Source organism: Oreochromis aureus, linkage group 23 (assembly GCF_013358895.1).
Source record: "Oreochromis aureus strain Israel breed Guangdong linkage group 23, ZZ_aureus, whole genome shotgun sequence".
Taxonomy (NCBI): domain Eukaryota; kingdom Metazoa; phylum Chordata; class Actinopteri; order Cichliformes; family Cichlidae; genus Oreochromis; species Oreochromis aureus.
This window is the reverse complement of record NC_052963.1, coordinates 15,968,013-15,980,584: the sequence shown is the minus strand read 5'-3', so window position 1 is coordinate 15,980,584 and position 12,572 is coordinate 15,968,013. Positions and strand designations below refer to the sequence as shown.

General features: G+C 41.0%; 1 protein-coding gene across 1 annotated transcript; it reads right to left on the bottom strand.

The window, feature by feature from the left end:
* Positions 1 to 2,016: 2,016 nt before the first annotated feature.
* Positions 2,017 to 12,450, bottom strand: LOC116318484 (cystathionine beta-synthase-like). Its single transcript, XM_031737496.2, has 15 exons — positions 12,302 to 12,450; positions 8,407 to 8,692; positions 7,926 to 8,032; positions 7,597 to 7,731; positions 7,425 to 7,504; positions 6,393 to 6,597; positions 6,164 to 6,255; positions 5,944 to 6,069; positions 5,748 to 5,832; positions 5,328 to 5,433; positions 5,118 to 5,195; positions 4,897 to 5,031; positions 4,631 to 4,739; positions 4,188 to 4,272; positions 2,017 to 2,745 (listed from the first exon to the last, which is right to left on the bottom strand). Exons 2-15 carry the CDS (start codon positions 8,682 to 8,684, stop codon positions 2,612 to 2,614), a joined length of 1,755 nt encoding a protein of 584 aa, XP_031593356.1. The 5' UTR covers positions 8,685 to 8,692; positions 12,302 to 12,450; the 3' UTR covers positions 2,017 to 2,611.
* Positions 12,451 to 12,572: the final 122 nt, after the last annotated feature.

The window sequence follows — 12,572 nt, the reverse complement described above, 5'->3', positions numbered from 1 at the left end:
TTTTCCACTTTGCAAAACAACCATGGCAAGATTATTTTTAAATTCTTATGTAGCTCCACTTTTCACATAACAAATCTCCAATAGGACACAGAGCTGCACATGAGCTTGAAAACTGATTTCTTTTTTTAAAAGTCCTGGAAACATCCCTGCGACTAATAACCACAAAATAGCATGTTTAACAGTGCAAAGGCTGTTACTAGGAGTGTTGAGCATTGCACAGTCTAGTGGAAAACAATCGAATATTGTAATTTATCAGTCCCCACTGTGTGTATGTGGGATATTCACATGTGTATATGGATGGTCTACTGCTCATGTTCACTATGGAGCCTGACAGTGGCTCCTTACATGCCACTGTCACTGGAGATGTTGCTCAGTGCTGTCAGAGTGTCCTGCATCAGGGTGGGAGGTGTTTTCTAACTGGGATGACAGCTTATCCACCATTTTCCTGTCACTCACTACCTCCACTGGGTCAAGAAGGTGCCCCAGACCAGAGGTGGCGCTATGGATCAGCCTGTTCACAAATATATTATATAAAGTACATTTTCAAATATTTATAGAATTGTTTGAATAGGTGTGTTCAGGTGCTCTATGTAAACTAATGTAACCTAACTATTACATGAGGTCTAATAAAGAAGCAACCTACCTTAAATGCGGCAATCTTGTATTTTATTAAACACTCATATTGTTAAATTGATTAAATTTCAACTAAAAAACACACTCCTGTAGCACTTCGACAGCATAAGTTTTAGGCACCCAGAAGGACCACACAGGTTATGGGCCTTTATCTGAATATATCTGAATTGTATAGAAAAAGAAAAATGATGAGCTTGCGTTGTGTTGCACCATACTTTGAAAACACCAATTAAATTTGCCCCCATCTACTGAAGGATGACACTAACTCTGTTGCAAGCACTGTAGACAGTGTTGAGAGAGCTTTCACAGTGTATGTAAAGACCACTCAGCACTACTGAACAAACTGCACTTATGGCCACTTCAGTAGGTACACTTGTTCTACTGCTTGATAATCCAAATATCTATTCGGCCAGTCAAATGGCAGCAACTCAACATGTTTCTGCATATAGATATGGTCAAGATGACCTACTGAAGTCCAACCAGAGCATCAGAATGGGGAGGAAAGGCAATTTAAGTGACTTTCATGTGGCATGGTTGTTGGTGGCAGACAATCATCTCTATGGTTTACAGAGAATGGTCTGAAAAAGATGGAAAATCAACTGAGTAACAAGTGGCTTGTTGATATCAACAATTAGAGGAGAACAGTCAGACTACTTCCAGCTGATAGGAAAGCAACAGTAACTCAAATAATCACTTGTTATATGCAGAAAACCACACTGAGGCTACATGTCACACAGGCTCTCTAGATCTGGCCAATGGAAGATTGGAAAAACATCGACTGCTCTTGGCAGCCTCAAATTTGTGACATTCAGATGATAGTATCAGAATTTGGTGTAAATAACAAAAACAGATCCATCCTACTTTGTATGAATAGTTCAACCTGCTGTTAAGTGGTATAATGATGTCAGGGGGTAATGAGTTTAATGCATTTTGGGTCCCTTGGTACTATGAGACCACTGTTCAAACATCGTCACAAAGCTGAAGTCATCTAAAACTGCTTTCTTGAACATGAAAAGGAGTTCATTGTACTCAAACTGCCTCGACAGTGATCCAGATCTCCATCCAACAGAGCAACTTTGGGATGTGTTGGAACGAGAGATTCGAGTCTGTAGCAACTGTGTGATGTCATCATGTCAACATGAACCAAAATCTCTGAGGAAAGTTTCCAGCACCTTGCTGGAAGAATTAAGGCAGTTCTGAAGGCAAAATGGGTCCAACCTAGCACCAGCAAGGTGTAGCTACCCGCCACTTTTAACAGAGTGGTTGGGAGGTACAGCTTGGTAGGAATGAGATTATTAAATACCTAAGTGTCCCTAAGTATCTTTTTGTTTCTGAATATTTTTTTCTCAAATTGTGACAAAGGAAAACAAGAAGCCACACCGCTACAGAGTGTAATTTTTATTTAGCCTTATACATTCATTAAGGAAAAATGATGTCATAGAAAATGTTTTCTCCTAGACACTGCAAAGATTAAGTAGTCCAGACTACTTTACACTTGAATAATCATGAAATCAGCATACAGTGAGCAATAATGAAAATATAATATGCATATATACACATACACACAGCAACTCCCATAATAAATGAGTTGAATGTGACTTTTGTATTCCTGTCTGGTACACAAGGCCACAGTGATGATACAATCATTTACTTTCCTCACAGCCTCTCTTCAAGTCTGATACAAAACAATAAAAGTCTACACTGTAACAAAACTTCTAAAAGATTTGAGCACTACAGGCTTAAGCAATAATAACAACCCCCATCATAAGCTGACAGTAGGACAAATTATTCTGCTTATTACGCTTTAAGACTCAAGGTCAAACATAGAAAAATGATTCAAAAAGAGAGAAATAAGAGCCAAAGTCAAACCAAAACTTCTGAAAAACAGACTTTCTGCCAATTTTAAGACGCTAAACTGAATGTCAACGTGTTCGTCACATTAAAGTAAGAAATGTAAAGGCATGTAGTGTCTTTGTTTTTAATTCAGCTCATCGGTGGATTCTGACATGGAGCGCTCCAGCCTCTTCCGGGCTGTGACGAAGTTGAGCAGGTCGACAGCCGTCACCACCCCGAAAACCATCTGCTTTTTGCTGTGAGAGCCATCAGTCAAGTCTGGCGGAGGACGAGGAGGAGGAAAGACAGTAATAGAGAGATTATTAGTCTGCTAGATGAGTTAAAACTTTTAAAGTTTTGCAATGCTTCCACTAAACTTTCATCAGTAACAACTTCAAAAAAAACAAAAAAAACAAAACAAAAAAACAAAAAAAAAAAACCCAAACACACACACACACACACACACACATATAAAAAAACCACCCTCCTACTGCTGTAATATAGGACTCTGGCCACTAGGGGGCAGTGGAACAAGCCAAGTGCGCTCTATAAACTTTTCAATATTCCGTCGGAGTTGTCTCTTTAGCTGCCAAATGCCAGCTTTGTCCCTTAGCCATTTGATGCAGAGTATCCAGTATACAGTGTGGTCACATGCTATTGTCGGTATACGCATGTAAATGAGACACGTGTAGTATGATTAAATACACACGTGGAATGTCAGTTATGTTCAGCATCAGCAATACTACACTTACGCTTGTGTATCAGCTGACGTGTAACAGTAGCTGCCACCTTTCTGGAGTTTATTTATTGCTGTCAGAGCTCCATTTTACCAGCACCAGGGAGTGCTCATGCCAGAATGTGCAGTATGGGGGGGGTGTAAATTAATCGAGCTGGTCACACCACAGTGTGCGCATTACTCACCATCTAAAGCTGATTACGATCAGTGGCAGGTAAATCTCTGTATTTTACAGTTCAACCGTTTTAAAATCAATGCCTACAGGGTTTGTGTGACCACTGACAGCCAGATGGGGATGATAAAAGTTGCACAGTGTAAGTTTGATTGACAGGTCTGTTTGTCCATGTTTGATCAATTTAAAGATGCAGATTTGGTTTTATTATGAAGCTGCCAGGCAGGAGGAAAAGAGGAAGACCACAGAGAAGATTGAAGGATGTAGTGATATAGGATAAGCAAAGGGTTGGTGTGACAAAGGAGGATGTTAGGGGCAGGGTAAGGTCGTCTGTGGCCACTCCTAATGGGCGCAGCCAAAAGAAAAAGATGAAGATTGAAGTTTCCTTCTCAGCCTGCACATTTTGGATTTCAATACTGAAGAAGAAAAAAAAAAAGCCTGCTTAAATGTAACCTTGACAAACAGACAAACAATCAGCTTTTTGTTTGCTAAACTGTCTCTACTTGGACAGGTCAAGGTCGTCTAAAGCCTGCCCGCAGATTCTCACACTGAGCTCGTGCATCTATACGCAAGCAAGGAGCAGCAGAAAGCGGATATACTGAGCTCACAGAGCTGTTAAAAATGTGGTTTTTGCAAACACGCAAACTCAGTCAGTGTTTTTACACATCGAATCACTAACCCTTTGTCATAGTTTAAACACAGAGATTGTCAGGACTTACATCCACAGACAACAGGAGCTCAAGCAGCCACAGCACAAACTTCTGGTGGTGTGTGTGTGTGTGTGTGTGTGTGCACGCACAATGCTGTACTCACATTGGATCTGTTCATGTACCACCAGGGCGAAGTGGTCAATCTCCAATATCGAGGACAACTTTCCCAAGTTGTCAGTCAGTGTGATCTTAATGAAAATAAGAGGATGTGCTGAAGATGTATATAAATAAATATATAGATGTATACACACACATTCATTCACATCTGTCATAGTAACACTTTTTATATACACACACACACACACACACACACACACAGATGAACGTGTCGTAGATGCTAACAGTTGGTAAAGACGCAAAGTTTCGATGTTTTTTTGCTTCAGGCTGGGGTCCTTCTGATGTTGTTTTCCCCGGAGCCTTATTTCAAACCCCGACTTTCTAGTTCAGCAAGTTTACAATCTTTTTTTTCCATCTAGAGATCGTCCTCAGCCAATCAGAATCAAGAGGGTAGTCTTTAAAATCCATTAACTTTCCAACCAAACTAACCTGTTTGAACTGCTTGTAAAGCACTTTGCTGACAGGATCTGACAAGTTGATCTTCCCTGCAAGGATCGAAGATAGCATGTTCCCTAGAGTCACCATGCCCAGGATCAATCTACACACACAAACAAACATAAACAAGAAGTGAAGTTAAAGGTTAGTCAAAGATAAGGTTTTCAGGGTCTAAAACACAGCTTCCAGGAATATGTAAAGATCAAACATTCTGTGCTTTTCTGCTGTAAAGCTGATCTTTCTACCTATAGCACACCCACCCTGTGTCATCGACCACCGGCGCCTGGTCGAAGCCATTATTCTTGAGGATCTGGATGGTCTTTTGGCAGCTGACGGTAGGCAGGACAGTGAGCGGGGCCGACATGTTCAAACACTGCAGCTTCAAGTTCCACCACCTGTGAGAACATGATGGCATGCTTCATGAGTGCACACAGAGGGAGACTGAACAACAGGAGATTTGGTCTTTTTAAATGACACGCACCATGGTTTCTTCACCATGAGGTCCTCCTCCCTCAAAAAGCCCTTCTGTACCATCCACTTATCACTCAGGAACTTTGACCTTGAGGGGGGTAAAGAAGAAAAGATTAAGAAAAGATAAAGAAAAGATTGATCTGTGTTTACATAAAGAAAGCAAACAAATTGTCTGCATATATCTGAAGGACCTCTAGCACAAACACATAAGGAAACTCACATGTAGTTGCGGATGGAGTCCGGCAGGATCACCACACAGCGCTGGCCCTCTTTCAGCTCCTTGGCGGCATGCACAGCTGCTGCCATGGCCGTCCCCGAGCTGCCTCCTGTCACAGGAAAAAGGCAAAAGGTTAGTTTTGTTTTAAGTGGCACCCAGGTGCCCACAACATTTTCCTCATTCCTCCTGCCTGTCCCGGTTGAAGCAAAGTCTCTTGGGACCATCAGTGGTAGGATAAATCAAAAAATGAATGAATTGAACCAATCAGCATAAAGCTCCATATTGTTTTTCAAGGCCAATCACAAGTCACTATCTCAGAACAGGCCCTGAAATAAGTGCTATGTGTTGGCCACCCAAAAAATAAAAAACTAATAAGTCCTGGGGTAAAAGAGCCTACCTAAACCAGGGACCACAAAGACTTACCGCACAGCAGGCCTTCCTCTCTGATCAGCAAACGAGACATGTTGAAGGACTCCTCATCATTGGACTTGTACCACGTATCGACCACCTGGAAATGTTGAGGGAAAAAAGAAAAAAAAAAGAAAAAAAAATTAAACATACGACATCACCATGCTCACCTAGAAAAGGAGATGGGATTATAGACGCCGCTTGAACCAACCGATCTGTCGAGCACGGTGGGGATGAAGTCGTACCCGATGCCCTCCACCTCGTACTGGGTCTTATCGGTCTTGTTAAGCTCCTCAGGCTCAGCCAGGATTGAACCTTCAGGATCAACACCAACAATCTGCACACAAAACACACCATTCATAAGCAACAAGTAGCTCAGCAGATATTTATTTGGAAAAAGAGCAGAAACATAATCTCAAGAAAGAGCTTACTTTGATATTTGGGCATCTTTCCTTCAGCTTGCGGGCGATGCCTGTGATCGTCCCTCCTGTGCCTGCACCAGCCACCAGCATGTCTACCTTACCTGTCAGTAGAAACACAGAAGAGACAAACAACCTTGGTGACTTGATTTCCAGTGAACTTCTAAAGTGAGTTTTAAGGAAAAAGCAATAATGCCGTTGAAGGAGTTTCTGTAAATTTTATAGCTCAGGATGCTCGTACCGTCACACTGCTCCAGGATCTCCTCGGCTGTGGTGTCGTAGTGAGCCAGGGGATTGCTCGGGTTGCGGTACTGGTCCAGGATGTGCGAGTTGGGGATCTCGTTCTTAAGGCGCCAGGCCACGCCCACGTGAGACTCTGGCGAATCGAAACGGGCGCTGGTGGGCGTACGTACGATCTCTGCTCCGAGCGCTCTCAAGACATCCACCTGTCAAAAACATCCAACAAATATTAACACTTGTACTTGATGGCCTGACTGCAGTGAGAAACACTGATAGGAATTTGTTCAAACATTCAAGATTCATTAGAATTAATAGATTTATGATTAAATTAGATATGCAGCAAGCTTGGAGAACAGTAGTCTTTTTAAAAGGGTACTAACATTTTTACTTTAATGTAATTTAATGAAAGCTACGGTGGAAAAACAGCTTGAAAAAGGAATAAATTAATAAAATAAATTAATTAAAAAAGAAATTAAAAAGGAATACTGTCGATTTGTTAATAGCTTGTTGTAATGTTCAAAAAACTGTACAAAAAAAGGGAAAAAATAATCAGAAAAATATTATTAAAATCTTTTTAAAAAACAAACAAACAAACAAACAAAACAAAAAAACCACACACACAAAATATACAATTATTTAAATAAATAAATAAAAAACTTTAAAAGAAATATCCAAAAAATAAAAGAAACAAGATAATAAGAGAATGTAGACCTCAGACAAAAACTTTGAACATATTTTGCAAATATACACTAGATTTATATTTTGCACAGCATTTCTATGTCAACCCTTAAAGATTGCATCATATGATGCAATAGCAGCGCTAAAGTGTGACCTCTGCCTCCGTAACAGGCTGCGATTTGCATATTTTTTCGCAACATTTTCAGGAAAAGCCCCTCTGAACAGAAACCGCATTTCTCTTTCAGGAAATCCTACCCTTCAATTTAGCTGTAGCAGTCTAGACATGCTTTACTCTGACAGAAAAAAAACTGCAGTGTTTCTGTGAGTTGTGGTTTCTATATGACAGGAAATTCACCTTCTCCATGCTCATCTTCTCTGGCATGACAATGATGCAACGGTAGCCTTTCACTGCAGCAGCCAGAGCGAGTCCGATACCTTAAGAAACAAAACAAAGAAGCAGATTTGAGTGGGTTTTAGAGCGCAGGCTGTATTTGTTCACACCAGCGCAGGCGCGTGCAGGGGATTACCGGTGTTTCCAGAGGTGGGCTCTATGATGGTGTCTCCAGGCTTGAGGATCCCGGCTCTCTCAGCATCCTCCACCATCCGCAGACTAATTCTGTCCTTGACACTGCCGCCCGCATTGAAGAACTCGCACTTGGCCACTACACAAAAAAAAAAAAAGTGCCACAATAACATTAATCACAGAAGCCAAATGAAACAATTAAGATACAATTTTGATCTGAAGAAACGCTCACACCCCAACCAGCGCTCACAAGTTTGCACAGTATTAAAAGGTAACCAGTCAGACCTTAACCGACTTGTGAATGTGTCTCAGCTTGAATGTGGCATGACTCACATATTTCACATTTGAGTCCAAAGGCTTTGGGGATGTTGTTGATTCGTACCATGGGAGTGTCACCGATTTTGTTCAGGATGTTGGGGAGAATGGCTGGTAGCACAGTCCTGAGAGAAGAAGGAAAGAAAGGAAAAAAAAAAAAAGAAAGAAGAAGAAACCTCAGCGAGACGATAAACATAAGCGCCATGTCTGGCTATGCAGATAAACTGGAAGGTAATCACTTCTTTATCAGGCTCAGACTGACTTTTATTGCTATCACTAGTGTGAGATAATAGCACCCGTTTCCACTCACTTCACTGGTCTGAGAAGTCTTAACAACAACAAAAACAACCACCTCTTTCTCAGAGCTTTAAACAAACAGTGTAACACCTTTACGACACAGTTTCTCTGCGTTCTTTTTGGTCAACAGTATTTGTAACAGCAGATCAACACAACAGTGCTGAGGTGTAAGAAGCAGTGGATATCTGACTGGCATTCTGACCTTGGAACTTGTGTGTGAGGGGAGTCGGATTTTGAGGCTTCCAGGCTCCACGTGCAGCGGCTGGGAAGGTCGGGCCGGATCCATTTCCTTTCGGGAGAAGAATGCTTTGTTTTGATCTGAATGTTTCTGGCTGCCTCCTGCGACTCCTCCTCCGTCTTCAGGTTCTCAACTCCGTTCTTGACTTTGTTCTCTCCGTTGCTGAAGCCGTGCAGCTTGCCAGCGTGTGGGCACACGGGGCTCTTGACTGTGGTCTCTTTGGATGAAGGAACTGATGGCATGGCTCAACCTAGGAAAAACAAAAACAACAGGAAGCAGGGTTATCTAATTGTGTAACACACTGTTCTTACAGCATGTTCTGATAAGCTTTCCTGTATCAGTGACTCGGCTCACAGCCAAGAAATTAAATACTGTGGTTTCTGACCTTCTGTCACAAACAGTAGTCTCTTTCTCTGCAACCTGCATCTTCAGGTATCAAAGGCATGATGCACTTCTCTATTATTAACTAAATAGCTCCGGTTTCTGTTGCTCATTTAGGCTCAAAATATTCAGTCCTGTGAGTTTACTAAGCCCACTGGGCTCAATCCTTCAGTCTGATATCCCATCTGAGTATAGTGTGTAAAAACATGAGTATTGCAAATCATTTTCTTTGTGTGACCTAAGTGTGACCAAGATTACTTTTTAGAAAAGTCATCACCAATAGTTCTGACAACTGAGTTGTATTTTACAGAAATAACTATTAAAGTGCGGTTTAGATCCTCTGAGCAATAAAATCCAACATGTCATGTTTGTAAGTGGAACGCTTTCCAAACGAAGGAAATCCAACCTTTCAAGAACCGCATGAATGCATGGTAATGCTTACATTTGGATGGGTTTCTAGTTGAGTATTTGGACAAATTTGGTGCGCAATTTTGTGGAAACCCAACATACAGTTGTGATACTTCAGTCACAAGTGCTGGACTGATTATCCACAGCTGTGGAACCAGCTTTGGGATAGATACCCTCTCTACTTTTAAGTTCTGCCAGAGGTTTCTTCCTGTTAAGGAAGGAGTTTTTCTTCGCCACTGTCACCAATTACTTGGACACAGGATTTGTCTGACTTTTGGGGTTTCTCTGTATTATTGTAGGATCTTTACCTTACAATATAAAAGAAGGGCTTTTTTATGATAAACATGATAACCTGAAAAAAATAAAAAAAATTCCAAGACATGACAAATGTGAGCTAAAGGACAATCTGTTAAAGCTTACATTCATCTTCACCAATCAGCGAACACAGTGCAAAGCAAACACTGAACCACTCCTTTCTTTTATTAATGCTGAGTCACATCTGCACTGCTAAAACAAATCCACAGCTCATCCCCATCTACCACTGCTTTCAGTCCAGCATATATTAATCACATAACATTTAGCCTAGTCATGACGAGTGGACAAATTCTGCCCTCCTCAAAGCTACGTGAGAAAGCAAAAGTGGGAGTAAGTAAGGGGGGGCGGGGCTGATAAAACTTCAGTTAATATTACATAATTTCTTCTCCACAGGAAGAGAACAAAAGCTTCTTTTTAGGGGTTTGGAAAGCAATATTGTTTTCATAAATCATAAGACTGATTGCCAGTCCCACATATCAGGATATGAGTCAAGATTTAGACACACAACACCGACTTCTGCAGGCACGCATCCGTTTTGAGGATCTACAGAAAAGAAAATCACCACTTATCTCACTGTTTGTACATGTAGTTAATCTAAACCATAAAAAGATTTTGTAATTAGTTATAACTGGTTATAAATGCTACTAATGGATAACCAAATGTTAAGCATTACCTTAAATCTGAGTCTGGTGTTTAACAGTCTGATGAGATCAAAGGGAAGTTTTAAATCCAGTCTTTGATCGTTAATTTGACAAATAAGCTGGGTTATTAAGCACGAGGTGAAATACCAGACATGAACTTCACCAATAACTTTCCAGGAAGAGGACTAAACCGTTGACTGGCAGATTGGCTAAACTAGCAGGAACAAAAGAAAGATTAGCTGGGAACAAGCTACAATTCGGTTATACGACTCCAAACACGAGAGCAGTACAACAACAGCTTTATATTTAGAAGTATTCAGCTTCTTATACTTTCAGTATATTTTAATCTTACTACTTTCTGTCATTGTGATAACTTTATAAGACTTTCAATCAATCAATGACTTAAAAAAAAACAAAACAAGTACAGAACCAAATAAAGACAGATAAGTAATAACTACCAGTAGCTAAGACTGCCACAGATTTTCTTTCCTCTTACTACATCCTGTTGTTTCCCTCCCATCCCCCAGCTCCAATGGCAGCACATGAGGCTTCACTAACACACAGAGCACACACCGGTAGGGCCAGCTGTTACAACAGGGGCCCCTCTCTTTGACTGCAGAATGAGTTCAGACAATGTCCACAGGAATGGACTAAACACATTTTCTTAAGCCTGCAGCTCCCAGCTCTGCACAGGGTGGAGATGGCTTTCACATGCTTTCGGGGAATGTTGCAGTTACGATGATAAATGCATTTGATCTGCTATCCAAAATTTAAAAAGAAGCACAAACCAATTACAGGTGTCGACCGCTAACCCGCCAACCCTTACCACTGCTAGGCACACTGCTAATTACAGTAACACTTGCAACATCGGTGCTGGCAAATGTGTGTGGTATGTGTTGGCCTTACAGGGTTTAACAGGGAAATATGATCCTCCTGGGGGAAGACACACACACACAACACAAGTCTGAGCCAGGCTTGCAGGGCAAGAAAGACTTGAAAGAGGATTTGCCAAGCTTAAACTTTAGTTTGGTTTAATACGCCACATTTAAGCCAAGAGTCCAATCCCTAATTAAAGCTCCCAGGCTAAAGAAACATAACACAAAAGATCAGAGTTTGGCAACACCGGCCCACTATAATGAAAAATCCCTCATCAGATGTTTATCTGCTTATGCTGAGGGATTCTTTTTTTTTTTTTTTTTTAAAGAAAAAGAAAAGCACCTCTGGTATGTTCACCACCCTTGCGAGTCCAGTGGTGACTATGACTTTGCAGCATCTCTTTATGGTTTGGAGCATTTAATTACTCTGGCAGCAACAAACACAACCGAAGTATCTGCTGGTTGGCAAAACAATAGCACACTATAGATATCCACTGAGCCATCACAAATGATGTGCAAATGCGAATAGCAGGAATGATGGCCATAGAAAGGTTATGTAAAGGTGCACCCACCTGCATGACCTTTAATAGGAAAATAGTTGTTTTTAACCTTTTTTTTTTTTTTAAATAAAACAATTTAACGATACAAATTAAAGCTATCGAAGTCAAAAAAAAAATTATTACAATTTTCTGGGAAAAAAAAAAGATAATTATCACTAGAGCGGGATTGAACCAGAACCCTAGGAATCTGTGGCTTCGTGTAAATAAGCGAATATTCTTTAAAACAAAAGGGGGGAAACCTCACCTGGCTGCATTGTTCAAAACGAACCAGATCATGGAAACAGCACGACAGAAATAAAAGCTGCGTCATTTGAAAATAATAGATGATGTGGCGGGATACAAAGGAGACAAACCACAAAAGGTAACCACAAAAAAATACGATTAATTGTAAAAACAATACAAAAAAAACCCCAGTAATGCTCACATAATTTAATATAATAAATATAGGACACTGCAGCGTGTATGTGAACAACTGAATTATAACACATGGGCTAGAAAAGGTCCAACAAAAGCCTGAACTGCGCAGCTACAATGTTGCATCAGAACTGAGGAGCTGGAGGCAGCTTTTTACCAGCCCATGGGAAAATATAAATTAATTTAATTAGAAAAAATAGTGTTTAAATGCGTCGACTTCTCGTCGTTTCCATCCTCTGTGTCAGGCGGCTTTATTTTCACTCACCTGGAGATTTATCTGTGCCTTGAAATCTGCGTGAAAACCGCACACCGGTACGACGAGCCGACGACTGCACAGCCTAGGGATCAACTTCCGACAAAGCAAGCCTTTAACGTGCCGACGCACGTGGACGAAACTGTATGGAGCGCAGAATTTTTAGGGAGATGCTCTTATTGGCTGCGGTGGGGGCGTCTGTCTGTGGGCTGTACCAATCAGAGCGGAGATTTCTTTAAAAGGGGTTGAGGGGGGAAAAAAAAAACGCTGAGGTAAAGTAGTC